General features: G+C 44.6%; 2 protein-coding genes across 3 annotated transcripts in view; one reads left to right on the forward strand and one right to left on the reverse strand.

Annotated features, from left to right (window-relative positions):
* The window catches only part of PGCKA1 (PDCD10 and GCKIII kinases associated 1), a 40,483-nt gene extending 25,194 nt beyond the window's left edge, over positions 1-15,289 (forward strand). Inside the window, exons 2-5 of one of the 2 annotated variants that reach the window (XM_087724803.1) lie at positions 3,785-3,856; positions 11,171-11,219; positions 12,303-12,357; positions 14,201-15,289. In XM_087724803.1, the coding sequence (XP_087580929.1) occupies positions 12,326-12,357; positions 14,201-15,143 (975 nt within the window). In that variant the 5' untranslated portion in view covers positions 3,785-3,856; positions 11,171-11,219; positions 12,303-12,325 and the 3' untranslated portion in view covers positions 15,144-15,289. The remainder of the gene's footprint in view (positions 1-3,784; positions 3,857-11,170; positions 11,220-12,302; positions 12,358-14,200) is intronic. The other variant, XM_087724802.1, reaches the window with a different exon arrangement.
* Positions 15,290-20,860: 5,571 nt separating this feature from the next.
* Positions 20,861-26,423, reverse strand: part of RELL1 (RELT like 1) — a gene marked incomplete in the record, with an annotated part of 19,376 nt that continues 13,813 nt past the window's right edge. Inside the window, 3 exon segments of the mRNA XM_087724804.1 lie at positions 20,861-22,088; positions 23,365-23,621; positions 24,841-25,071. Of these exon segments, the coding sequence (XP_087580930.1) occupies positions 23,405-23,621; positions 24,841-25,071 (448 nt within the window).

Genomic DNA, 26,423 nt, shown 5'->3' on the forward strand with positions numbered 1-26,423 from the left:
AGAATAGAATAGAATAGAATAGAATATAGGCTAAGACGCTGAGCTTGTTGATCAGCCAAGAGTTCAAATCCCTAGCATCGTGTAACGGAGTGAGCTCCCATTACTTGTCCCAGCTTCTGCCAACCTAGCAGTTTGAAAGCACGTAAAAATGCAAGTAGAAAAATAGGGACCACCTTTGGTGGGAAGGTAACAGCGTTCCCTGTGCCTTCGGGAGTTGAATCATGCCGGCCACATGACCACGGAGACGTCTTCGGACAGCGCTGGCTCTTCAGCTTTGGAGATGAGCACCACCCCCTAGAGTCAAGAATGACTGGCACATATGTGCGATATATATATTAATACAATACAATAGCAGAGTTGGAAGGGACCTTGGAGGTCTTTTAGTCCAACCCCCTGCTTAGGCAGGAAATCCTATACCGTTTCAGACAAATGGATATCCAACATCTTCTTAAAAACTTCCAGTGTTGGAGCATTTACAACTTCTGGAGGCAACTTCTGTTCCACTGATTAATTGTTCTGTCAGGAAATTTCTCCTCAGTTCTAAGTTGCTACTCCCCTTGATTAGTTTGCACCCATTGCTTCTTGTTCTACTCTCAGGTGCCTTGGAAAGTAGTTTGACTCCCTCTTCTTTGTGGCAACCCCTGAGATATTGGAACACTGCTACGTATCATGTCTCCCCTAGTCCTTCTTTCTATTATACTAGACATCCCCAGTTCCTGCAACCGTTCTTCATATGTTTTAGTCTCCAGTCCCCTAATCATCGTTGTTGCTCTTCTCTGCACTCTTTCTAGAGTTTCCACATCTGTTTTACATCGTGGCGACCAAAACTGAATGCAGGATTCCAAGTGTGGCCTTACCAAGGCTTTATAGAGTGGTATTAACCCTTCACGTGATCTTGATTCTATCCCTCTGTTGATGCAGCCTAGAACTGTGTTGGCTTTTTTGGCAGCTGCTGCACACAGCTGGCTCCTATTTAAATGGTTGTCCACTAGGACTCCAAGATCCCTCTCACAGTTACTACTGTTGAAGCAAGGTACCACCTATACTGTACTTGTGCATTTCATTTTTCTTGCCTAAATGTAGAACCTTACTCTTTTCACCATTGAATTTCATTTTATTAGATAGTGCCCAATGTTCAAGTTTGTCAAGATCCTTCTGTATCTTAAGCCTGTCCTCTGGAGTGTTGGCTATTCCTGCCAGCTTGGTGTCACCTGCAAATTTGATGAGTTCCCCATTTATTCCCTCACCCAAATCATTGATGAAGCATGTTGAAGAGTACTGGGACCAAAACAGGGCCTTGGGGTCCTCCACTGCATGCTTTCCTCCATGTAGATGCAGTTCCATTGAGGACTACACGTTGAGTGTGGTTGGTCAACCAGTTACAAATCCATCTGGTGTTGATGCTGTCTAACCCACATTCTTCTACTTTAGCTAGTAGTAGGTTATGGTCTACCTTATCAAATGCCTTATTGAAGTCCAAGTAAACTATATCAACGGCATTCCTCTGCTCCACTAATTTTCTCACATTATCAAAGAATGCAATAAGGTTAGTCTGGCATGATCTCTTTTTGACAAACCCATGTTGGCTTTTGGCTATTACTTTGTTTGCTCCTAGGTGTTCGCTAATTCGTTGCTTGATTATCTTTTCCAGAATCTTTCCTGGTATTGAGGTCAGGCTGATAGGTCTGTAGTTTCCTGGATCTGTTTTTTTCCCTTTTTTGAAGATGGGAACCACATCAGCTTTTTTCCAGTCCTCTGGCAGTTCCCCAGTGCTCCAGGATCTCTGAAAGATATAGTTCAGTGGTTCTGAGATCTCGTCTGCCAGTTCCTTCATACCCTGGGGTGTAATCCATCCGGTCCTGGTGATTTGAACTCGTCTAGGGTAGACAGGTGCTCACTTACCATTTTCTTCCCTATTTCAACTTGTGTTCCTAATCTGATTTTTGTGGTGCTGTTTTTGATAGGCTGGAGTGTTTTATCCCTTTGTGTAAAGACAGATGCAAAACGTGAGTTAAATAGTTCTGCTTTCTCCCTGTTGCTTGTCGCCTTCTTGTCACTTTCTCCCAGCAATGGACCAATTGTTTCCTTAACTTTTTTCTTGTTTTTAACATGTTGGAAGAAGCTTTATTTGTTATTTTTTACTTTTGTGGCAAGCCTTCCTGCATTGTGAGCCTTAGCTTTCCTCACTTCATCTTTACATGCTCGGGCTATTTGCTGATATTCTGCCTTAGTTATGTCCCCACTCCCTTTCTACTTTTTATACTTAATTTTTTTGTCTTTCAATTTTTCAGAGAGTTCTTTATGCAGCCATGCTGGTTTCTTTTGGGAGCTGTTATTTTTCTTCTTCATTGGTATTGTGCTAGACTGGGCTTTTGTAATCTCATTTTTCAAAATTTCCCAAGCTTCTTGAGTTGTTTTCCCCTTGAGGATTCTCATCCATGGAATTTTTCCCAAACTCTCTCTAAGTTTATTGAAATTTGCTCTCTTAAAGTCCAAGACTATAGTTTCACTTTGTTCTACTACTTGTGTTTCCATAATGTTGAATTCCAATATTGCATGGTCACTTGCCCCCAGGGTTCCCTTGGAGCCAAGGTGGCGCAGTGGTTAAATGCAGCACTGCAGGCTACTTCAGCTGACTGCAGTTCTGCAGTTCGGCTGTTCAAATCTCACCGGCTCAGGGTTGACTCAGCCTTCCATCCTTCCGAGGTGGGTAAAATGAGGACCCGGATTGTTGTTGGGGGGCGATATGCTGACTCTGTAAACCGCTTAGAGAGGGCTGGAAGCCCTATGAAGCGGTATATAAGTCTAACTGCTATTGCTATTGCTATTCAACACCTTCTATCATTTCCTCTCTTGTTAGTGAGAATTAAGTCCAATATGGCTGATCCCCTTGTTCCCTTCTCTACTTTTGGGGAAACAAAGTTGTCTGCTAGGTTTGTTAGGAACCTGTTGGATCTTCCACTTGGTGCAGAGTTTGTTTCCCAGTTGATGTCAGGGTAGTTAAAATCCCCCAGTACTATTGTGGTGTGCTTCCTAAAATAAGATTAAAATACGTGTCCCGACAAACGCGCGAACGTCAAAAGCGTGCCGACAAAACCGCGGTGCTAAAACCACGATGTCAAAAGCGCGCCGACAACAGCGCACCGACAGAAGCGCGATTTAAGTTAAGGTAAGGTTTAGGGTTAGGTTTAGGGTTAGGTTTAGGGTTAGGGTTAGGGTTAGGGTTAGGGTTAGGGTTAGGGTTAGGGTTAGGGTTAGGGTTAGGGTTAGAGATAGGTTTAGGGTTAGGTTTAGGGTTATTTTTAGGGTTAGGTTACAGCGCGCTTCTGTCGGTGCGCTGTTGTCGGTGCGCTTCAGCGCTCATTCGTCGGCGCGGTTTTGTCGGCGCGGTTTTGTCACCACGGTTTAGTCAGGCACGCTTTTGTCACTCGCGCATTTATGGTGGAACCATTAAAATAAGATTAAAATAAGATTCTAAAAAACAAGTTGTGACGTTGCAGTATTTGTAGGACTATCTGGTCTTCCTTAGGAACACACATATAGATCTTATCATTATCACCAGCCTAGGGGCCGATCTTTTTTTAAAAGGCTATTTATGACCAAGAATGACAAAACATTACTTTGTACTTGCTGTCTGTTCCGTTTCCTCCTGGATAATATATTTTTTTTCCTCCTCCGATACAACTGCCTCTTTCTGGATTCTTTTGTGAAGCACGAAATGCAAATTCTGTTGGTCATGCAAACCACCCAGTCCCAATAAAATCCATCTCATTTCCCTCTTTAGCATCCCAGCGTAAGGCAGTTCCAGGATGGCTCTGCCCATAGACGTCAATAAAAGCCAATGGACTCTAATACAGTGAGTAAATTGTAAAGTCTAAGCAGAGTGACTTGATATAGATTGTAGATATATCGTTAGATATAAACGTAAAGAAATAGAGATAGAGATAGATGACGTAGATAATAGATGAAATAAAGCAGAAGGTACCGTACTTTTCGGAGTAAAAGACGCACCGGAGTATAAGATGCACCAAGGTTTTGAAGAGGCAAATTAAAGAAAAAGGTTTTTGCACTCTGCAAACCTCCCAGAAACAGCCCGTTTTTCGTGAAAATGGACCCGTTTTTTGCCAAACAAAAGTGCCTTTAGGAGGCTTATAGAGTGCTCCAGGGGGTGGGGGGGTTAAAATTGAGCAAAAAAGCTGTTTTTTTGCTCATTTCTGCCCTCCCCAGCTCCCAGGAGCACTCTGAAAGCTTCCTAGAGGCTCTGCACGGCCATTTTGCTGAAGGGGTGGGGTTTGGGGAGGCAAAAAAATGCCGTATTCAGTGTATAAGACGCACCCAGATTTTCAGCCCCTTTTTTGAGGGAAAAAGATATGTCTTATACTCTGAAAAATATGGTAAATCGTAGAGTCTAAGCAGAGAGATTGGATATGGACATATAAATATTAGATAATACAGAAAATCACAGAGTAAGCATAGACTTGATATAAATTGATAGATTTAGATAGGTAGGTAGGTAGGTAGGTAGGTAGGTAGGTAGATGATTGATAGCTAGATAGATGATAGATAGATAGATAGATAGATAGATAGATAGATAGATAGATAGATGGATGGATGGATGGATGGATGGATGGATGGATGGATGGATGGATGGATGGATGGATGGATGGATGGATGGATGGATAGATGGATAGATGGATAGATGGATAGATGGATAGATGGATAGATGGATAGATGGATAGATGGATAGATGGATAGATGGATAGATGGATAGATGGATAGATGGATAGATGGATGATGGATGATTGATTGATTGATTGATAGATAGATAGATAGATAGATAGATAGATAGCATCTTCATTTAACGACTCCATAATCCCTTGCAGGGTGGAGTCTCAGCAACTGGAGCTAGTAGAGTATTTTAATGGCCGGATGACTGTCCTGTCGCCAGTGTGGAGTTTTTTTTCTGCAGACCAGAGATGGGTTACTACCAGTTTGCACCGGTTCAGGCGAACCAGTAGTGGAAATTGCGACTGGGTCATTGAACCGGTAGGGACAGCAGGCTTGCCACGCCCTCAAACCGGTTCCCCAGTCGCCGCAGAATGTTGGTTTTTTTTGACATTTTTAACGTTCTGCACATGCGCAGACCTATTTACAGGCAACTTCACACACGCGCAAAGCCCTCACGCACCGAACTGGCAGTAACGCCGGCTTCAACCCGTCCCTGGGTTGGGCTCAGTTGTGGTCCTAACTCGAGGACAATCTGCCTTAAGTCATCAAGCCTTCCTCGGTTCTTTTGTATTCTGTCCCCTTCCAAGTTGTATTTCCAAAACTAGCTGGGGGGGGGGGGAGGAAGGGAGGGCTCTTTTTTTTTCTCGGCGAATCTATTTCCCGTTGGACCAGTTCTTGAGGTGGCTGACTGGTGCCTTCCCAGGATTGAAGGTGGCGAGAAAGCAAAAACATGTTGACAAAACGAATCAAAGCAGAGCAGGGAGTTCGTCCCTGGTTGCGGGCTAGAGGTGAAAAAGCTTTTTCTGACATCAACCCAGCTAAAAAAAAAAACGAGTTGGGCAGGTCAGCAGCTGCAGACTTGATTTGCCTTCCAACTGGCTCAGTGCTGCATGTTCCAGTCATATCAACAAGGAGTGCAGGTTTCCAGCACGATCAACAGTCATCGTACTCCAGAAAGACTACATGCCATGCATTACGTCCCAAAACAGCATAACTTAAGGCAGATTGCTAGCAGGAAGAGCTGTTTTTTTTTAAAAAAAATAGCAATAGCAATAGCAGTTAGACTTATATACCGCTTCATAGGGCTTTTAGCCCTCTCTAAGCGGTTTACAGAGTCAGCATATCGCCCCCACAGTCTGGGTCCTCATTTCACCCACCTCGGAAGGATGGAAGGCTGAGTCAACCTTGAGCCGGTGAGATTAGAACTGCCGAACTGCAGATAGCAGTCAGCTGAAGTGGCCTGCAGTACTGCACTCTAACCACTGCGCCACCTCGGCTCTGGCTTTATCTATCTATCTATCTATCTATCTATCTATCTATCTATCTATCTATCTATCTATCTATCTATCTATCTATCTATCTATCGCAGTTAGACTTATATACCGCTTCATAGAGCTTTCAGCCCTCTCTAAGCGGTTTACAGAGTCAGCATATTGCCCCCAACAGTCTGGGTGCTCATTTTACCCACCTCGGAAGGATGGAAGGCTGAGTCAACCTTGAGCCGGTGAGATTTGAACCGCCGAACTGCAGATAGCAGTCAGCTGAAGTGGCCTGCAGTGCTGCACCCTAACCACTGCGCCACCTCGGCTCTTAGGATGGACATGATAAAGCAATGTCTTAGGATGGACATGATAGCAATGTTCCAATATTTGAGAAGCTCCTGCAAAGAAGAGGGGATCAAGCTATTCTCCGAAACACCAGAAGGCAAGAAACAATGGATGGAAACTGATCAAGGAGAGAAGCTAAACCTGGAATTAGCAATAGCAATAGCAGTTAGACTTATATACCGCTTCATAGGGCTTTCAGCCCTCTCTAAGCGGTTTACAGAGTCAGCATATCGCCCCCACAGTCTGGGTCCTCATTTCACCCACCTCGGAAGGATGGAAGGTTGAGTCAACCTTGAGCCGGTGAGATTAGAACTGCCGAACTGCAGATAGCAGTCAGCTGAAGTGGCCTGCAGTACTGCACTCTAACCACTGCGCCACCTCGGCTCTGGCTTTATCTATCTATCTATCTATCTATCTATCTATCTATCTATCTATCTATCGCAGTTAGACTTATATACCGCTTCATAGGGCTTTCAGCCCTCTCTAAGCGGTTTACAGAGAGTCAGCATATCGCCCCCAACAGTCTGGGTCCTCATTTTACCCACCTCGGAAGGATGGAAGGCTGAGTCAACCCTGAGCCGGTGAGATTTGAACAGCCGAACTGCAGAACTGCAGTTAGCTGAAGTAGCCTGCAGTGCTGCATTTAACCACTGCGCCACCTCGGCTCTAAAAAAAATAATTTTATTTAAATTATAGAGTACATGATTGACCACTGGCACTTAGCCCCCTCGAGACTGGCAAAATTGTATCCGAACTTAAATCCAAACTGTTGGAAGTGCGAACAGGTACAGGATGCCTTCCTTCGTGTATGTTAGTTATGCCCAAAAGCAAAAAAAATATATTAAAAATACAAAAATGGTTACAGGAAATTATAAACACCCAAATAGAGTTCAAAGCATAATTGTTTCTTCTGGGGATTACTAAGGGAAAATGTATGAAAGAGATAAAATATTTAATTTTGCACATAATTGCAGCAGTGAGAATAGCACTCGAGCAATGTTGGAAAAGCGATAACTATGCTGACAGATTGATAATCCAAAAGACTCTTGATTGCGCAGAGATGGATGGACTCACCTTGGAGTTAAGGAACAAGGAAGACTCAGAATAGTATACAGTTTGGGAAAACTGGTATCAATGGATAAATAATAGGAACATGAAATGTACAGCTTAGAAACATAGATGAATACTAGATATAGGAATAATTAGGGATGTATAAAAATGTATTTGAATAGTAAATGGTTATGTTAGTACTGTCAAAAAGGATTGTGACTTGCACAAAATTATTTTTAAAGGTGTTTGTATTAAAGTTTTCTTTTTCTTCAAAAATCTTTTGAAAAAATAAAAAAAATTATGGATCCTGGCATCCAATTTTGGTCGCCATGATCTTAAAAAAGATGTGGAGACTCTAGAAAGAGTTCAGAGAAGAGCAAGAGAAGATGATTAGGGGACTGGAGGCTAAAACATATGAGGTTGCAGGAACTGGGTCTGTCTAGTTTAATGAAAAGAAGGACTAGGGGAGACATGATAGCAGTCTTCCAATATCTCAGGGGCTGCCACAAAGAAGAGGGAGTCAAACTATTCTCCAAAGCACCTGAGGGTAGAACAAGAAGCAGTGGGTGGAAACTAATCAAGGAAAAAAGCAATTTAGGAGAAATTTCCTAATCAAGGAGAGAAGCAACTTAGAACTGAGGAGAAATTTCCTGACAGTTAGAACAATTCATCAGTGCCTCCAGAAATTGTGAATGCTCCAATACTGGAAGTTTTTAAGAAGATGTTGGATATCCATTTGTCTGAAGTGGTATAAGTTTTCCTGCCTAAGCAGGGGGTTGGACTAGAAGACCTCCAAGGTCCCTTCCAACTCTGTTATTCTATCCTATTCTTTTTTTTCCTTTAACACCCGTAAGTGTTTAGTGGACAGTGTATTATCTGGCTCAATATATTTTGCATACAATTCTGATAGTGATATTACCATGTAAATATATGTAGTCCTGCTTTTTCAACTTCTAACCTTTGTGTATTGATAGTAATCAGAATGTGTTATATTTCAGTATACATAATATTGTTTTCCCAATTTCTAACTTTCTACTTCTTTTTTCTAACACTCATTAGAATAACCATGTTAAAAAGAATTCTCTGTCCATCGATCGTCTCTTGCCCTTTTTTTAAACTTTCAACCCTTATTAGCTTTTGGGTGAATCTGCTCTGGTATCTTGTACCTCCTTTTGTCATTTTTATTTAGTCTAAAATATTTCCGCTGCCACCACATCTGTCTCTTGCTGTTGGATCCCTAGATCTCTCTCATCCTCAGTTCCAGAGGTGGTATTCAGCCGGTTCGGACTGGTTTGGGTGAACTGGTAGCAGGGATTACGCCCCAGGGCTATTCCGTCCTATTTAGATACGTTTTTGAGGCTGTGCACATGCGTGGGAGACTCACGCACGAGGAAAGTGCATACACTGAAGGCCAGGTGCATGAGAAGTGAGTGTGCGCATGTGGAGCGAACCAGTGGTAAGAATAAGTGAAACCCACCGCTGCTCAGTTCCCCCATCATTTTTAAGGAGGCTTTCTTGTTATTCTCTTCTCTATTTTGAATTCTTAAAAAAAAAATCTATTTGTTCCGTGTTGGAAATTATTGCTGTCTTACTTCCTACTAGCAGGAAGAGTTTTGGAATCCTGCAGTGTTTTGGGAATCAGCTTCTTTGCAAAGTCTGCATTTGGCATAATCAGAGGATTTTTCGATTTTGGCCTTAATGGCATTTGTGCGGATAGCTTGTTCTTGCGCAGCCAGGATTAGTGACTCTGTTTCTTTCTTTAATGTACCTGTTGTTAACCATAACCAAGTTTTTTCACTGTCCACTTTATCCTTTATTTTTTCCAGAAATTGGCCACATAATGCTTTGTTCTGCCAACTCTCCATTCTTGATTTTATCACATCTTTTCTGTATTCTTGTTTCGTCTGTTGGGCCTTCAATTATTGTTGTTGTTTTTGTTGCTGCTGTTGTTGTTGTTGTTGTTATACAATTGTATCACAGCGGCCAGTTGTTTTGCCGGATTTGGCCTTGGTTACTAGTCGGGCCCCACCCAGGGGCCTAGGACGTCATAATGTATTTTCGTAATATGCGTGCGGATCCAAGCAGTGCGGCTTTTTGCATTTGACTGAAGGTGATTTTGTCAATTTTTAACTCTTTCAAATGTAATTCCAGTGCTTTTGGAATAGCACCCAGTGTGCCGATTACCACTGGAATTACCACTGCTGGTTTGTGCCATAGTCGTTGAATTTCGATTTTTAAGTCCTGGTATTTCGCGATTTTTTCATGTTCCTTCTCGGCGACCCTGCTATCCCCTGGTATTGCGATGTCTATGATTGTGACCTTATTTTTCTCAACCAGTGTGATGTCTGGTGTATTATGCGCCAGTATTTTGTCCGTTTGTATACGGAAATCCCACAAGATCTTGACCATCTGATTTTCGGTGACTTTTTCAGGCTGATGGTCCCACCAGTTGTTGTTGTTGTTGTTGTTGTTGTTATTATTATTATGATCAACCTAATTGACCAGAGCCAATGGATATTAATAATTATAAATATCTGGAGAGCACAAGATTGCCTCACCTCTAGGCACAGATTTCAGATAAGATCAGTCGGTCAAAAGTGAACTTCAGGCAAAGCCATTGAAGGAAGCAACTCTAAAAATATGCTGGCTGAAAATAGTTGAAATACTTCCTTGGGTTTCGTGGATGTTGTATTTCTTCGTGCTTTATCAGGCAATCTCAAAAGAATATTGTCACCCAAGAATTCCTTGAACAATAAAAGCTGGCTGGTGCGTAGATTATTCATCTTTCTGTCTTTCTCAAAGATAAACCGTAGTATTTTTTTAAATTTCTCCTTGTGGTCTAACCATATATCTTCAGTAGATCGATGTTCAGAGTTGGAAGGGACTTGGTAGGTCATCTAGTCCAACACCCCCCCCCCTCTCAAGCAGGAGACCCTACACCATTTCTGACAGAGGACAGTCCAGTCTCTTCTGGAAAACCTCCAGTGATGATGAAGCTCCCACAACTTCTGAAGGTGATCCATTCCATTGAATATAGAATAACAGAGCTGGAAGGGACCTCGGAGGTCATCTACTCCAACCCCCTACCGAAGCAGGAGACCCCCACGTCATTTCTGACAAAGACCAATCTCTTCTGGAAAGCTTCCAAGGATGAAGCTCCCACAACTTCCGAAGGCAACTTCTGCTCCGTGGGTTGATTGTTCTCACTGTCAGAAAATGACCCCCTCCTCTCTGTGGCAGCCCCTCAAGTATTGAAAGACTGCAATCATTAAATAATGATAGATGATAATTGAATATAAATGCATATTTTTTAGTCATTTTTTTAGTCATTTTATTAAGATTTATATTACTATTAGAAATATATAAGTTGGTTGAATGTCATAACTATGATTAATTCCACTAGTTCTATTTGTATTAGATTGTATGAACACTAGGTGCCACACTGTTCACACATTGATACATATATATAAAATAAAATTAAAAGCTTGGGGGGGGGGAAGTATTGGAAGACTGCTATCCTGTCTCCCCTGGTCCTTCTCTTCCCTAGACCAGCCAGGCCCAGTTCCTGCAAGCGTTCATTGTATGTTTTAGCCTCCAGTCCCCTAATCCTCTTTGTTGCTCTTCTCTGCACTCTTTCTAGAGTCTCCACATCTTTTTTATAGTGTGGTGACCAAAACTGGATGCAGGATTCTAGGCGTGGCTTTACTAAGGCTGTATAGAGGGGTATTAGTACCTCCCTTCATCTTGATTTGTCTCCTAACCAGTTTTCATAACTATCATTTCAGATGCCCGTGAGGTTAAAATCATGGTCCTTCAACTCCCTCTGATTTGTTGGTAAGTAGGTTAAAATATTTTCATGCCTCCATCTGTCTCAAGAACCTCTTGTAACTTATAACTTATAAAGAGTATGCTAATCAGCCCTGTCTGATTTCTGATCGGTACGTGGGTTAGATTTTTCACAGCACTTGGGACCCATAAGCCACGGCTCTTGAAAGAGTGGGTGGAACTTTTTTAATTTATCTGCTGTAGCATAACTTCTCAAGGTTTGCCGTGGCAGGAGTCTGGATTTGGTTCTCTGCTGCTGTCTCACTCGATTTGGAGACAAGACGCTAGTTAATATTTAACGAAGGAAATGCTTTCTGTTTCTAATACTATCCTGTTTGGTAGAGGAAGAAAACGACTTTGCTGTTTCTCTACTGGTTTAACCTTGCGACGTCTTAGATAGGAAAGAATGAGAGAAAGAGAGAGAGAGAGAGAAAGAAAGAGAGAGAAAAAGAAGAAAAAGAGAGGAAGGAAGGAAGGAAGGAAGGAAGGAAGGAAGGAAGGAAGGAAGGAAGGAAGGAAGGAAGGGGATCGGAGAGGGAGAGAGGAATGAACAAAAGAAGAAAAGGGAAAGAGAGTGAGAAAGAAAGAAGAAAAAAGAAAAGGGGGAAGGGAGGGGGAGAGAGAGAAAGGAAGGAGGAAGATAAGAATGAAAGAAAGAAAGAAAGAAAGAAAGAAAGAAAGAAAGAAAGAAAGAAAGAAAGAAAGAAAGAAAGAAAGAAAAACAAAGAGCATGGGTTCAGGGAGAGAGGAAGGAACAAATGAAGAAAAGGGGATGAGAGAGAAAGAAAGAAAGAGAGAGAGAGCACGGTGAAAGGCTAGAGAAAGGAAGGAACGAAGGAAGAAAGGAAAGGGAAAGAAAGAGAGAAAGAAAGGAGAGCAAGGAAGGAAGGAAGGAAGGAAGGGAAGTGCAAGCAACATGTTGATGGAGTCAAATGTTTAGTGTTTTCCATGTTTAAATATACGGTAATTGGAAACTCATTTTATCCAACACACACTTTCAAAAATAAAGTGGAAATTCCTCTTGCTATTTTGCATAAAATTCCCTGCTTCTGATGTCTGTTTCCCACCCACCCACCCCTCTTCTCTTTACAGATACTGACAAAAGAAGAATCCAGATGGGGTGCAAATGCTGTAAAATGATTAAAAGGTAGGAGAGCCTCCATCTCATTTCTGGCAGGACTAAATTCAAAGAAGGCTAATTAATATGGCTAGCTTGCACACTCATTTTTTTCCACATACATTTTGCAAGCTGATGAGAGATGATGGATGGATGGGTGGGTGGATCACAAAGACAGATAGTAGATAGATGGATGAATGGGTGGGTGGGTGGGTGGGTGAGTGGATGGATGGATCACAAAGATAGATGGTGGATGGATAGATGGATGGATGGATGGATGGATGGATGGATGGATGGATGGATGGATGGATGGATGGATGGATGGATGGATGGCAAAGATAGATGGTAGATAGATGGATGGATGGATGGATGGACGGACGGATCACAAAGATAGATGGATGGATGGATTACAAAGATAGATGGTAGATGGATGGATGGATGGATGGATGGATGGATGGATGGATGGATGGATGGATCACAAAGATAGATGATGGATGAATGGATGGATGGATCACAAAGATAGATGGTGGATGGATGGATGGATGGATGGATGGATAGATCACAAAGATAGATGGTAGATGGATGGATGGATGGATGGATGGATGGATGGATCACAAATCCATCCATCCATCTATCCATCACCTGAATCGGGAGGCCCTCACAACAGTCACTCGAGCCCTTGTGATCTCCAGGCTGGAATACTGTAATGTGCTCTACATGGGGCTGCCCTTGAAGAGCATCCGGAGACTTCAGCTAGTCCAGAATGCGGCCGCGCGAGTGATTGTGGGCGCACCACGGTTCGCCCACATAACACCAATCCTCCGTGAGCTGCACTGGCTACCTGTCGATCTCCGGGTGCACTTCAAGGTTCTACTCACCACCTATAAAGCGCTCCATGGTAGTGGATCTGGCTATTTGAGAGACCGCCTTCTGCCAATTACCTCCCTGCGTCCCATCAGATCGCATAGAGTTGGCCTCCTCCGTATTCCATCCGCCAGTCAGTGCCGACTGGCGACTACTCGGAGGAGAGCCTTCTCTGTTGCGGCTCCGACACTATGGAATCTCCCCGTGGAGATTCGTACCCTCACCACCGTCAAGGCCTTCCGCACGGCCCTCAAGAACTGGCTAGCCCATCAGGCCTGGGGATAAGTTTACTTTTGCCCCTCCCGAATGTTGAGTGAATGTTGAGTTTTACTATTTAATTTATCTTTGTGCACATTTCTTTTTGTATTGTCTGACACTCCCTTCCCTTTTGACTGTAAGCCGCCCTGAGTCCCCTCAGGGAAAAGGGCGGCCTATAAATGTCTAATAAAACAAAACAAACAAACAAAACAAAGATAGATGGTGGATGGATGGATGGATGGATCACAAAGATAGATGGCAGATAGATAGATAGATGGATGGATGGATGGGTGGGTGGGTGGGTGGGTGGGTGGGTGGGTGGATGGATGGATGGATCACAAAGATAGATGGCAGATAGATAGATGGATGGATGGATGGATGGATGGATGGATGGATGGATGGATGGATGGATGGATGGATGGATGGGACACACATATAGATGGTAGGTAAGTAGGTAGGTAGCTAGGTAGGTAGTTAGATAATTTGTTAATCAGTTTTCCCCACAACGGACACTATTAAACAGTCAAGTAGACGTGAAAGCACAATGAAAGAATGAGGTTGGCCTTCCCAAACATCAAGAACATGGGTAGTTAACTTTAATTCCATTTCAATGTAGTTGCACCGTGCTTTTCTATCGCGGTAAAAAATGCTCAAAATTCAGGTGAGAAATCCTGGCGAAATGAGCAGGTTCCTCCACAACGGGGCGGAGAAAAAAATTGAATAACTGAGTATCCTCCTTTTTTTCCCCTAGCTACATCTTTCATCCCGAAGACGTGCAGACGGCTGCATACATCAACGAGATAAACTATAAACCAGAGGAGGAAGAAAGAGGGAAATTTCACGGCAAGCAGAACAGTGACATTCTGGGCCGTCAAAACGAAGCCCAGATTGCTGAGGCGCCGGTAGCAGCAAACCAGTGCAGGTCCCACTACTCTAAGAATGATCTCTGGGGTTCCAGAATCCCTGCTCTTCCGGAGAAAGGACTTGGAAACGCCGTAGTAAAATGTAACGTGAATGGGATCCATTCCTCCAAGAATCTCAGCGCCCCTCCTCCTAGAACCCAACCTAAAGGGATTAACCTGCACAGCTCTTCCACTCAGCGGCCTGATCCTCCAGGCCAAAAAGTTTTGCAGCCAAAAACTGGTGATAAACTCGAGTTTTTCGATCATGAAAATCACCCAAAGCAAACTTTGGAAATCTCGAATGCCCTTTGCAAGGAGGAAGGTTTCCAGGCTATCGACGGAACCGTTTTTTCCATCGTGTGTGCCCTACCAGAGATCCGAGGCAAAGACTTTCGGTTGGATAACCCATCTTTTCTCCCCGAGGACAACCCTGCGGAGAAATTGAGGGCTGTCACGAAGGAGAACCTCTCAAACCATCTGGTGCAAATCAACCAAAGCACGGAAAACATGACCGTCGTCCACAACCTGCCGTGCGGCGAGTCCGATGAGTCCGATGAAGGGGACGGCGTCTGGAGGAGGACGAGTCTTTTCGGACTCTCGTTCGACGACCAAATAGCCACCCAGATCCTCTCTGCAAGGAACAAAGGAGAGCCGGCGTGGGAAGCCAGATGGGACGGCCTCGTCAAGGTCAACGGAGAACTGGAAGAAGATGCAGAAGTCGCCGAGGCCCTGGCAGCCCTGGAGGCAGCCACGGCCGGTGAAACTTTTGAAGAGGAGGAGGAAGACTATTAGACAGCAGTCGGGGTAGTGATGATACGTGTCTCTTGACCAAGAAGGAGTTAATTCAACTTGAGAAAGCCACTTGGGAGTTCTGGGCACAGGAGGGTCATAGCTGGTTAAAGGAATTGACCACGTAAAATATACAGTATATCACAGGAGTAAATATTTAAGTATATCTTCCCATGGGACAACACTGAAGAAATGACACTTGACTACCATGTAAAGTAGTGAGGATACAGCTTGTATAACAGTGGAAACGTGCTGTCCCCTCAAAATAACACAACGCGCAGCCATTAATGTCTAAACTGATGGGAACAAAAGTGAATACACCCCTCACTGTGCCGAGGTGGTGCAGTGGTTAAATGCAGCACTGCAGGCTACTTCAGCTGACTGCAGTTCTGCAGGTCAGCGGTTCAAATCTCACCGGCTCAGGGTTGACTCAGCCTTCCATCCTTCCGAGGTGGGTAAAATGAGGACCCGGATTGTTGTTGGGGGCAATATGCTGACTCTGTAAACCGCTTAGAGAGGGCTGAAAGCCCTATGAAGCGGTATATAAGTCTAACTGCTATTGCTATGATGGTGGGAATGTTATGGTCCGGAGGCTCCATGAGTGCTGCCGGCACTGGGGAGCTACAGTTCATTGAGGGAACCATGAATGCCAACATGTACTGTGACATACTGAAGCCGAGTGTTGTGGTCCGCGGGCAGCCTGCAGAGCTGGCAGCAGAGTCAGACAGTGAGGAGGTTGGGAAGGAACATGGGCCACTTCTGGAGTCTGGGGAAGGCTCGGACGAGGGCTCTGCATCAGAGACAGAGAAAGGACCAGGGCCATCTGGGAGTTATGGGCTGCCTCCGGAGCCTCCAGGGTCAGACGTCAGCGAGGCAGAGGAACAGGGGGAGCCTGTTCCCAGTGCGCGCATACGCAGAGCTGCCAGAAGGCAAGAACAGTACAGACAAAAGAGATGACTCGGGAGTAAGGTTTGGAGATTATTGGCCCCCTCCCATAGGACATAAAGGAGGAGCAAAGGCACATGAGCCTTTACAGGAAGCAAGTTTGTTCATACTGGTTGGTTTAAATTCTGAAGCTCTGTTTTGACTCTGTGCTCCATGTGGCCTTGCAAAGCTAATTGCCAATTAGATCTTTGGCAGCGTTTTCAAGGGAGATAAAGGTGGGTGCTTATCAGCCTTATCCCGAAAGACTTTGGCAGACTTCTGTTGGACTCTTTACAAACTCTTTGTAAACCATTCGGCTTTGAAACGGTGATGAGCGCCGCCCCCTAGAGTCAGGAATGACTAGCACATATGTGCGAGGGGAACCTTTACCTTTACAAGCTGTATACTCACTACTTTACATTGTAGCCAAGTGTCCTTTCTTCAGTGTCGTCACATGAAAAGTTGTGCTTAAATATTTACAGAATCTGAGGGGGTGTACTCATTTCTGTGTAATATACCGTAGAACAGTAACAGAGTTGGAAGGGGCCTTGGAGGTCATCTGGTCCAACCCCCTGTTCACGCAGGAAACCTGTACTAGGGATTCGAACCGCCAAACTGCCGACCTTTCTGATAGACCAGCTCAGTGTCCTAGCCACTAGTCAGGGTATAATGACAAGAGACGTCCTTGGGCCCACTCTACATTTTGTCCAGCTCTCTTGAACATCACCCATCTAATGTTCATGGACCAACCTTCTACTCTAGAAGACATTGACCAAGACGCAGGGGTGAAATGCTACCGGTTTGGGGCGGTTCGCCCGAACCAGTGGTTAAAAAAAAATGCTTAACAAAGTGAAAAAAAAAAGTTCCAACAATCAGATTAACCTTTTTTTCAGCATTTGGGGTCCGTTTTTGCTCCCAGGAGGTTTCATTGAGCCCTGCTAGACCAAAAATGGGGGGTGGGGTGGTGCTGAGAAAGAAGAAAGGAAGGAAGGAAGGAAGGAAGGAAGGAAGGAAGGAAGGAAGGAAGGAAGGAAGGAAGGAAGGAAGGAAGGAAGGAGAGGAGAGGGAGGGAGGACCACAAACCTGGCACTAGATGCAGCTTCAGAGGATACTTTGAAAGAGCATAGCACACAGTGGTGGGTTGCTTATCCCATTCCAACCGGTTCAGTTGGAACAGGGCCGGCAGCGTCCTCGTGCACGCGCGCAGTTCACGCATGCGTCTTAGCGCCTGCGCGATGCTCCAGCTGCTCACGGAGAATCACGCAGGCATTGTATGTGCCATCCAGCTGCTCGTTGAGAATCGTGCAGGCGCTGTATGTGCCATGCGCCTGCGTGGAAGCGCAGAAGCCTTCAAAGACCGGTAAGGAGCGCGGGCGGGCGGGCCCTTCGCCGTTCCCGGAAGTTACTTACTTCCGGGTTCGCGGACGAACCGGTCCGCGGGGACCGCCACGAACCGGTTGAAACCCACCCCTGATAGCACAGAAGGGGCCTGAAGGTCATCTAGTCCAACTCCCTGCCCCCTGCAGGACATTGTTAAAGTGAGTTTCTGTCTTTTGAAACCCCTTGTCACATGACTACATAGCCACGCCCACCCAGTCACATGACCTCCACGCCCATAGAACTGGTAAGGAGAAAAATTAGATTTCACCACTGCCGAGCCCTCTTTGTTTCACCATGCTCTGAAGACCATCTCCTTCTGTAAGGAACAGTTCTCGGGACCTACCTTTTGATGCGCTTGAAGGATGCGCATCTTGTTCGGAAAGGGCCGAGAGAAGACTCTTGATGAGGAATCACCAAGGATGGACAGGGATTTTCCATTAATTCCTGGAGGGACAGGGGTTTGTTTTTAATAAACGAATTGTGTGTAGCCCATGGTAGGGCTTATTATGTGATAGTGTTTGGTGGTGGTGTTGTTTTTTTAATGTGTGTCCTGTTTCAAGTGGTGGGAAAATTAGGCGGGTGATTGGAAGCCATTTCTAATATTTGGTGCTCAAAAACCTGCTTGGTGCCCACTTCCTTCTTTTTGGTGGGGGAGGTAAGAAGAAGGCCACAAAAGCATCAAGTCGGGAACTCAAAAACACTAATAAGACCTCGCCCAAAATAAGGCCAAGCGTTTATTATGGGGCTCAAAAGAAAATAAGACCCTATCTTATTTTCAGGGAAACACGGTACATACAAACGTCCATGGATGGATGGACGGAGAACCGGTTGTTAACTTTCTAAGCAGTTCGGAGAACCAGTTGTTGGAAGAAATCTCCTTTTGTTTTTTCCCACTTTACAGGGCTAATCCTGTAAGGAAGGCAGGAAGGAAACATCCTGGCGTTGTTTCTAGCTAATCTTTGTTGCCCTGCTTACAGAAACTGCCTCTCCGGTTAACCCTTATGACATTGCAACAGCTAAGGCGAAGCGCCCATCGACCTTAGTGACGTTGAGTTGGCCACACCCACACAGTCACATGATCACCGAGCCACGCCTACCCAGCTGGTCATTAAGGAAGAGAACCGGTTGTTAAATTATTTGAATCCCACCAACGCTGCGCATGTGTGCGTAGCAAAATTGCGTGCGCACCGAAAGCAACCTATCCTTGGTCTGGTTATATCTTCAGCACAACCCTTCGTTTAACTGCAGGAAAAACTTCATTTCTTCCTCCAAAGCATGTTATGAGTTATGAGTTATGAAAGTTTATTTATATGTTGCATTTAATAGAACATATCTTTGGCGAATGCAAAGCAAAGTGGAAGCCAGTTCCGGGCCCTGCTTCTTCTTGACGTGAAAGAGCGCCACCTGCAGGATTAAACATAGGCAGCAGGCTGAAATAAAAATTAAAATATAGCGGGAGCGAAGGATTTAGGACCATTTCCAAGAGTAAGGCAGTAAGCAAGGATACGTTAAAACACTATTTTCTGAACATTCCTCTCTTTTCCTGGCTAGGATTTCTTTCTAGATATCTTCGCCACAAGAGTCTGCACCAACAGATTATGAATTGTCTTTTTATTTATCAATTTTATTTAAACGGCTGTGGATTATGGTCCTTCGCAGCCCATAATGATTCACAAACAGTCTGTGAAGAGTCCCACAGAGGTCTGCCACAGTCTTTCAAGGTAATGCTGATAAGCACCCATCTTTATCTCCCTTGAAAAGCTGCCAGAGGCCTAATTGACAATTAGTTTTGCAGGGCCAAACGGAGCACAGAGTCAAACAGGAGTTCTCAGAGTTTGAACCAACCAGGATGAACAAAATTGCTTCCTGCAAAGACTCACCTCCGTTTGCTTCTTTTATGTCTTATGGGCGGGGCCAATCATCTCCAAGCCTTACTCCCGAGTCACCCTTTTTGTCTTGGAAGCTCTGCGCATGCGCACACTGGGAACAGGCTCCAGCTGTTCTTCTGCCTCGCTGATGTCTGACTCCTAAGGCAGCTGATAACTGTCAGACGGCCCTGTCCCCCTCTCTGCCCCCGACACAGAGCTTTCATCAGAGCCTTCATCAGAGCCTTCCCTGGACACCAAGACTGGCCCATCTTCCTCCCCAACCTCCTCACTCTCTGCTGCCAGCTCCGCAGGCCGCTGGCAGACCACAACGGAAAAGTTTGAAAGAAAACGTCACACCGCTGTTTAAAAAGGGCTTTCGTTGCTTTTATTGTTCAAAATGAACAATCAAGTTTATTGTACAAAAATGCTCGCAGCCAAACCAAAGGGTTAACATACATTTAATGCACACTTAAATTACATTTAATGTGAAAAGTGAGTCCCTCTCCGCTTTGGCAGCTGATAAATCGCACAAGCTGATCGATGAAAATGACAAGAATTGTGTTTTGCAGCTGAGAAATGTTTATTCAAGCACACCGATGTTTTTTTGTGCAAATCCAAAGGCTTTGGTCAACAGCTGAAGACGTGAATATTGATTTATAGGTTTTCGAGCCGGAGATGATGCAACTGGTTTTAGTACAACTCATTGTAAACCTGAAATATACTTGTAATCAGATTATTTCCTCAAGAACAGATTCATAGTTAAATAATAATCCACGGAGCATCAGGTTAACAAGACTAAGATTCAGAGCAGGAATGGTGAACTGTGGCCCTTTTATGACTTGTGGACTTCAACTCCCAGAATTCCTGAGCCAACATGGGAATTTGGCCCTTTAATGATTTGTGGACTTCAACTCCCAGAATTCCTGAGCCTGCAGGGGAACTCATCCCTTTAATGATTTGTGGACTTCAACTCCCAGAATTCCTGAGCCTGCAGGGGAACTCATCCCTTTAATGATTTGTGGACTTCAACTCCCAGAATTCCTGAGCCTGCATGAGAACTCATCCCTTTAATGACTTGTGGACTTCAACTCCCAGAATTCCTGAGCCTGCATGAAAACTCATCCCTTTAATGACTTGTGGACTTCAACTCCCAGAATTCCTGAGCCTGCATGGGAATTCATCCCTTTAATGACTTGTGGACTTCGATTCCCAGAATTCTTGAGCCAGCCATGCTGGTTAAAGAATTCTGGGAGTTGAAGTCCACAAGTCATGAAGGGGCCACAATTCCTCACCTCTGATTGAGAGTAAAGACTCATTGAGATCATCCATCACACCTTTCATTTCCAAATTTAGGGATCGGATCTTGATGTAGCAAAAATAGCTATATCAGAAGGAAATAATATCGACAGAAGATGCTTCCCCTAAGCCAGTGTTTCTCAACCTTGGCGACTTTACGTCCTGTGGACTTCAACTCCCAGAATCCCCCAGCCAGTGCACTGGCTGGGGGATTCTGGGAGTTGAAGTCCACAGGACTTAAAGTCATCAAGGTTGAGAAACACTGTCCTAAGCGAATGCCATAGATATATTGGCGCCAATATATCTAGAAGGGTGAGTGACAAGGATAATGTGAAAAAGAGCACGGTTAACTCAGCAGAATACAGGTAGCCCTCGACTTACGACAGTTCATTTAGCGACCATTCGAAGTTCCAATGCCACTGGAAGAAGGGACTTCACTTAACGACGGTGTCACTGATTTAACAACTGCAGTGGCAGGAAAGTTTGTAGATGGGAGCAAAACTCACTGTCTCACTCAGCAACAGAAAACTGGGCCTCGGTTGTGGTCGTAAGTCGAGGACTGCCTGTATTTTTAGGATCACCGTTTGCCCAAAGAAAGGGCCTTAGTCAAAACATTAAGAATACATTTGCACTCCTGGCCTCCCAACTACTTCTCGGATACATCTACAAAATTCAATCAGCAGAAATACGCTAAATTCGGCTACGAGAACCAAACTAGCAACGACAGTAAAGTCGCGGAATAAATCTAGTTAAGGCAGTGCGTTATTTAGCAGCCGTTGGAGGGATGCGGTGGCCTAGAGGTGGAGCTCTCGCCTCACAGTTAGGAGGCCGGGAGTTCAATCCTAGGTAGAGGGAGATATTTCTCTCACAATGGACACAATGATAATATATACCTGCTGAACAAAACTCCGCACTGGCGACAGGGTAGGGCATCCGGCCAGTAAACACTCAGCTCCATTCAGTTGCCCAAGACTCCACCCCGCAAGGGATTACGGGGTCGTCAAATGAAGATGATGTCATTTAGCAGCCGTTGGGAACACCCGCAATAAATTAAGGCGAGAACACAATTTCCCCTTCTCCTGTTCTCAAGAAAGGAGCAGGAGGAGATTACACAATTTGCATTATCTGCTTTGGTCAATCTGCTTCGAACTCGTGCCATGCGACGTATACAAAAGACACTTGTGGGGCAAGAGTTTGGGGGCTCCCTCCCCACTTGTTCCGAGAGAGAGTTTTCATTAAGTTCGACAGAGGAAAAATAAAAAGTAAAAAAGGCATTTTTAAACATACATATACGCAGTACATTCCGGATGAATAAACGCCATTCAATATTCCGTGATTAACAATATGTTAAATATCTGGGGCCGAACGGTGCAGAGATTCAATTAGTGAAAGCTGCCCGAGGTGTGGCGTTCCCAAATACCTCCATGAGAAGTCCTTTTTTCTTCCCCTCCCTTTCTGTGGTCTTCCTTGATTTATCCTGCTGAAGACAAGGAGAACAATAAGATGGTTAGAAGCGTCAATCAAGCTGGCAATCTCTGGCCGTGGAACTACAAAATAGTTCCATGTGAGCCTAGAATCCCTGATAGAATAGAAATAGAGTAACAGAGCTGGAAGGGACCTTGGAGGTCTTCTAGTCCAACCCCCTGCTTAGGCAGGAAACCCTACACCAACTTCAGACAAATGGTTATCCAACATCTTCTTAAAGACTTCCAGAGTTGGAACATTCACAACTTCTGGAGGCAACCTCTGTTCCACTAATTAATTGTTCTAACTGTCAAGAAATTTCTCCTTAGTTCTAAGCTGCTTCTCTCCTTGATTAGTTTCCACCCATTGCTTCTGGTCCTGGCCTCAGGTGCTTTGGAGAATAGCTTGACTCCCTCTTCTTTGGGGCAGCCCCTGAGATATTGGAACACTGCTATCATGTCACCCCTGGTCCTTCTTTTGATCAGACTAGACATACCCAATTCTGTTCTGACAGAGGCTTCCCGAGACCATGAAGCAAACTCCTGGTCCCGACAAAAACCCCTTTTATTAATCGACTGTGAATTCTGCTCATTCACATCCAGCAAAGTCTTTCAAGGGAGGATTTACAGTCACAGACCTTATCTGGCTTGGAGAGATGCCAGTCCTGATATCTGCAAAACTTGGCAAGGAGTCTCAGAGAGTCACGAACCAATGAAGCGAAGTAATTGTCTCCTGCAAACTCCACTCCCCTTTCGCTCCTCTTTTATTTTCTCCGGGGGGGGGAAGGGGGGGGATTTATCGTCCACCTGTGGCCTTACTCCCACGTCGACCCCTGTTTTTTAGCTGTTCCCTTCGTCTGACAACAGTGTGTATTGGGAACAGGCTCCAGCTGTTCTTCTGCCTCACTGATGTCTGACTCCTAAGGCAGCTGATCACTGTCAGATGGCTCTGGCCCCCTCTCTGCCCCCGACACAGGGCCCTCATCAGAGCCTTCCCCAGACTCCAGGACTGGCCCAGGTTCCTCTCCAACCTCCTCACTCTCCGAATCTGCAGCCAGTGGAACAACCTGCCTCCAGAAGTTGTAAATGCTCCAACCCTGGACGTTTTTAAGGAGAGGTTGGATAACCATTTGTCTGTAGTGGTGTAGGGTTTCCTGCCTAAGCTGAGGGTTGGACTAGAAGACCTCCAAGATCCCTTCCAACTCTGTTATTCTGTTAATATATTTATTTGGGGAAGAAAATCCTGAGGTCTTTTTGGCCTTTAAGGGCTTCTAGAACTTGGAGTTTACTGACCTGACATGTCCTGCCATCATCACTTTCTGCCCGCGGGACGCTATCCTGAGTCCGATCTCACAATCTTCCCCTGTCTGTTCGGCGTTGATTTCGGCGTCTCTTCAGATTCCGGCGTGACAGGAAGGGAAGCCGATTGTTCTTTGCAGCTTTCTTTCCCAGGAGTAGAAGGCACGTCTCCAATGTTGCCTCCACTGACGGACACCAACTGCTTTCGGTCCTTGGCAGCCCCTTTAGCTTCCACTTTGGTAACCCGAAATCTGGAACAAGGCAATTCATTAAGAGGAACGTTGAGTCCATCTCGCAGAGTTGATGTTACGGAAAATTGCAGCGGAGACTGTAGTAGAAAGATATCTTGGAAAAGGTCATCCAATCATTCCTGTCCCTTGTCTCCTTTGGCTTGTTCTCTTTTCATTCATTCATTCATTCATCCATCCATTCATTCATTCAGCCATTCATTCATTCATTCATTCAGCCATTCATTCTTACTTTTAGAAATAACTCAAGCCAGTGAACATATTCTTCCGCCGACGGCTTTTTCCACAAGTGAAATAAGTTGGGCAGAGAAAGAGTGACTGACAGATTGCCGAAGCCGCCCTTCATGGCTAAACTGGGACTAGAACTCACCATCTCCTGGTGACTGGCCCAAAGTCACCCAGCTGACTTTCATGGCTAAGGTGGGGCTAGAATTCACTGTCTCCTGGTGATTGGCCCAAGGTCACCCAGCTGACTTTCACATCTAAGAGAGGACTAGAACTCACAGTCTCCTGGTGATTGGCCCAAGGTCACCCAACTGACTTTCATGTGTATGTCAAGACTAGAACTCATAGTCTCCTGATGATTGGCCCAAGGTCAACCAGCTGACTTTCATGTCTAAGAGAAGACTAGAACTCACAGTCTCCTGGTGATAGGCCCAAGATCACCAAGCTGACTTTTATGTCTAAGAGAAGACTAGAACTCACAGTCTCCTGATGATAGGCCCAAGATCACCAAGCTGACTTTTATGCCTAAGAGAAGACTAGAACTCACTGTCTCCTGGTGATTGGCCCAAAGTCACCCCAGCACCTTTCATGGATAAACCGGGACTAGAACTCAGTCTCCTAGTGATTGGCCCAAGGTCACCCAGCTGACTTTCATGTGTATGTCAAGACTAGAACTCATAGTCTCCTGGTGATTGGCCCAAAGTCACCCAGCTGACTTTCACATCTAAGAGAGAACTAGAACTCACAGTCTCCTGGTAATAGGCCCAAAGTCATCCAACCACCTTTCATGGCTAAGGTGGAACTAGAACTCCCGTCGTCCCAGTTTCTAGCCTGGTGTCTTACCCACTAGACCAAGGTAAGTCATCCATCCGTGGTTTACCTGAGTAGATCCAGTCGGAGCCGAAATGTCTCCTACTGGCTCCCCTCTTCTCTACTCCCAGCTTGCCAAGCGGAGCCAACTGGGCCACGCCCCTCTCCTGAAACCAAGCCAACTTACCTTCCCACGGAGAGCACGGTGACCTGTCCGTGACGGGGTCTTTTGGCTTCTTTGCCCCTTTTATTTGGACTGAAGAGATTCCACCGTTTATGGCTGCAACGAGAGCAAGCGCCGGTCCCGGCCACCCCACCGATGGTGTGCAAGTGGTGCCCTCGGCAAGTGTGTTTTGACAAAGGACCTCCAGGGGACAACGGGGAGCCTGGACTCACTGGGCTGCCTGGAGTCGTCGGGCTAATTTTAGGAGCAGAAATACAGGGAGGAAATGGACATTTAGGGCTGGCATTCGACGCATTGATTCCCGCTATCTTTTTTTCCCCCTGAGCTCACAGACGACATGATTTCCGAACACACTTTTTTCCCCCGAAGTGACCTTGTTTCACAAAGCTTTTGTTAATCTTTTTTTAAATATATTTTTGTTGTTTTCTTCTACTTCTCTTCCTTCATCCTCCTTATCTATCTTCTTCTATTTCTTTTCCTTTGTGCTTATCTATTTCCTTCTAGTTCTCTTCCTTCATCCATATCTATCTTCTAGTTCTTCCTTCCTCATCCTTATTTATCTTCTACTTCTCTCCCTTCGTCCTCCTTATCTATTTTCTTCTACTTCTCTTCTTTCGTCCTGCTTATCTATCTTCATCTACTTCTCTTCCTTTGTCCTCCTTATCTATCTTCATCTACTTCTCTTCCTTTTCCTTATCTATCTCCTAGTTCTTCCTTTCTCATCCTTATTTATCTTCTACTTCTCTCCCTTCGTCCTGCTTATCTATCTTCTTCTACTTCTCTTCCTTCTCATCTATCTTCTAGTTCTTCCTTCCTCATCCTTATTTATCTTCTACTTCTCTCCCTTCATCCTCCTTATCTATCTTCTTCTACTTCTCTTCCTTCATCCTCTTTATCTATCTTCTTCTCTTCCTTTGTCCTCCTTATCTATCTTCTACTTCTCTTCCTTTGTCCTCCTTTTCTTCTTCTACTTCTCTTCCTTTGTCCATATCTATCTTCTTCTACTTCTTTTCCTTCTCCTTATCTATCTTCTAGTTCTTCCTTCCTCATCCTTATTTATCTTCTACTTCTCTCCTTTCATCCTCATCTATCTTTTTCTACTTCTCTTCCTTTATTCTCATCTATCTTCTACTTCTCTTCCTTTGTCCTCCTTATCTATCTTCTTCTATTTCTCTTCCTTCATCCATATCTATTTTCTCTTCCTTCTCCTTATCTATCTTCTAGTTCTTCCTTCCTCATCCTTATTTATCTTCTACTTCTCTCCCTTCGTCCTCCTTATCTATCTTCTTCTAATTCTTTCTTTGTCCTCATCTATTTTCTTCTACTACTCTTCCTTTGTCCTTATCTATCTCCTTCTAGTTCTTTCTTCCTCATCCTTATTTATCTTCTTCTACTTCCTTCATCCTCCTTATTTATCTTCTGCTACTTCTCTTCCTTCATCCTTCGTATTTATTTTCTTCTCTTCCTTCATCCTCATCTATCTTCTTTTACTTCTCTTCCTTTGTCCTCATCTATCTCCTCCTAGTTCTTCCTTCCTCATCCTTACCTCCTCCTTTTCCTTCATCTCATTTAAATCAGACTCATTA

This window comes from Thamnophis sirtalis, unplaced genomic scaffold, assembly GCF_051295495.1.
Source record: "Thamnophis sirtalis isolate CommonGarterSnake01/CBP01778 unplaced genomic scaffold, rThaSir2_p1.2 scaffold_10, whole genome shotgun sequence".
In the NCBI taxonomy this organism is placed as follows: domain Eukaryota; kingdom Metazoa; phylum Chordata; class Lepidosauria; order Squamata; family Natricidae; genus Thamnophis; species Thamnophis sirtalis.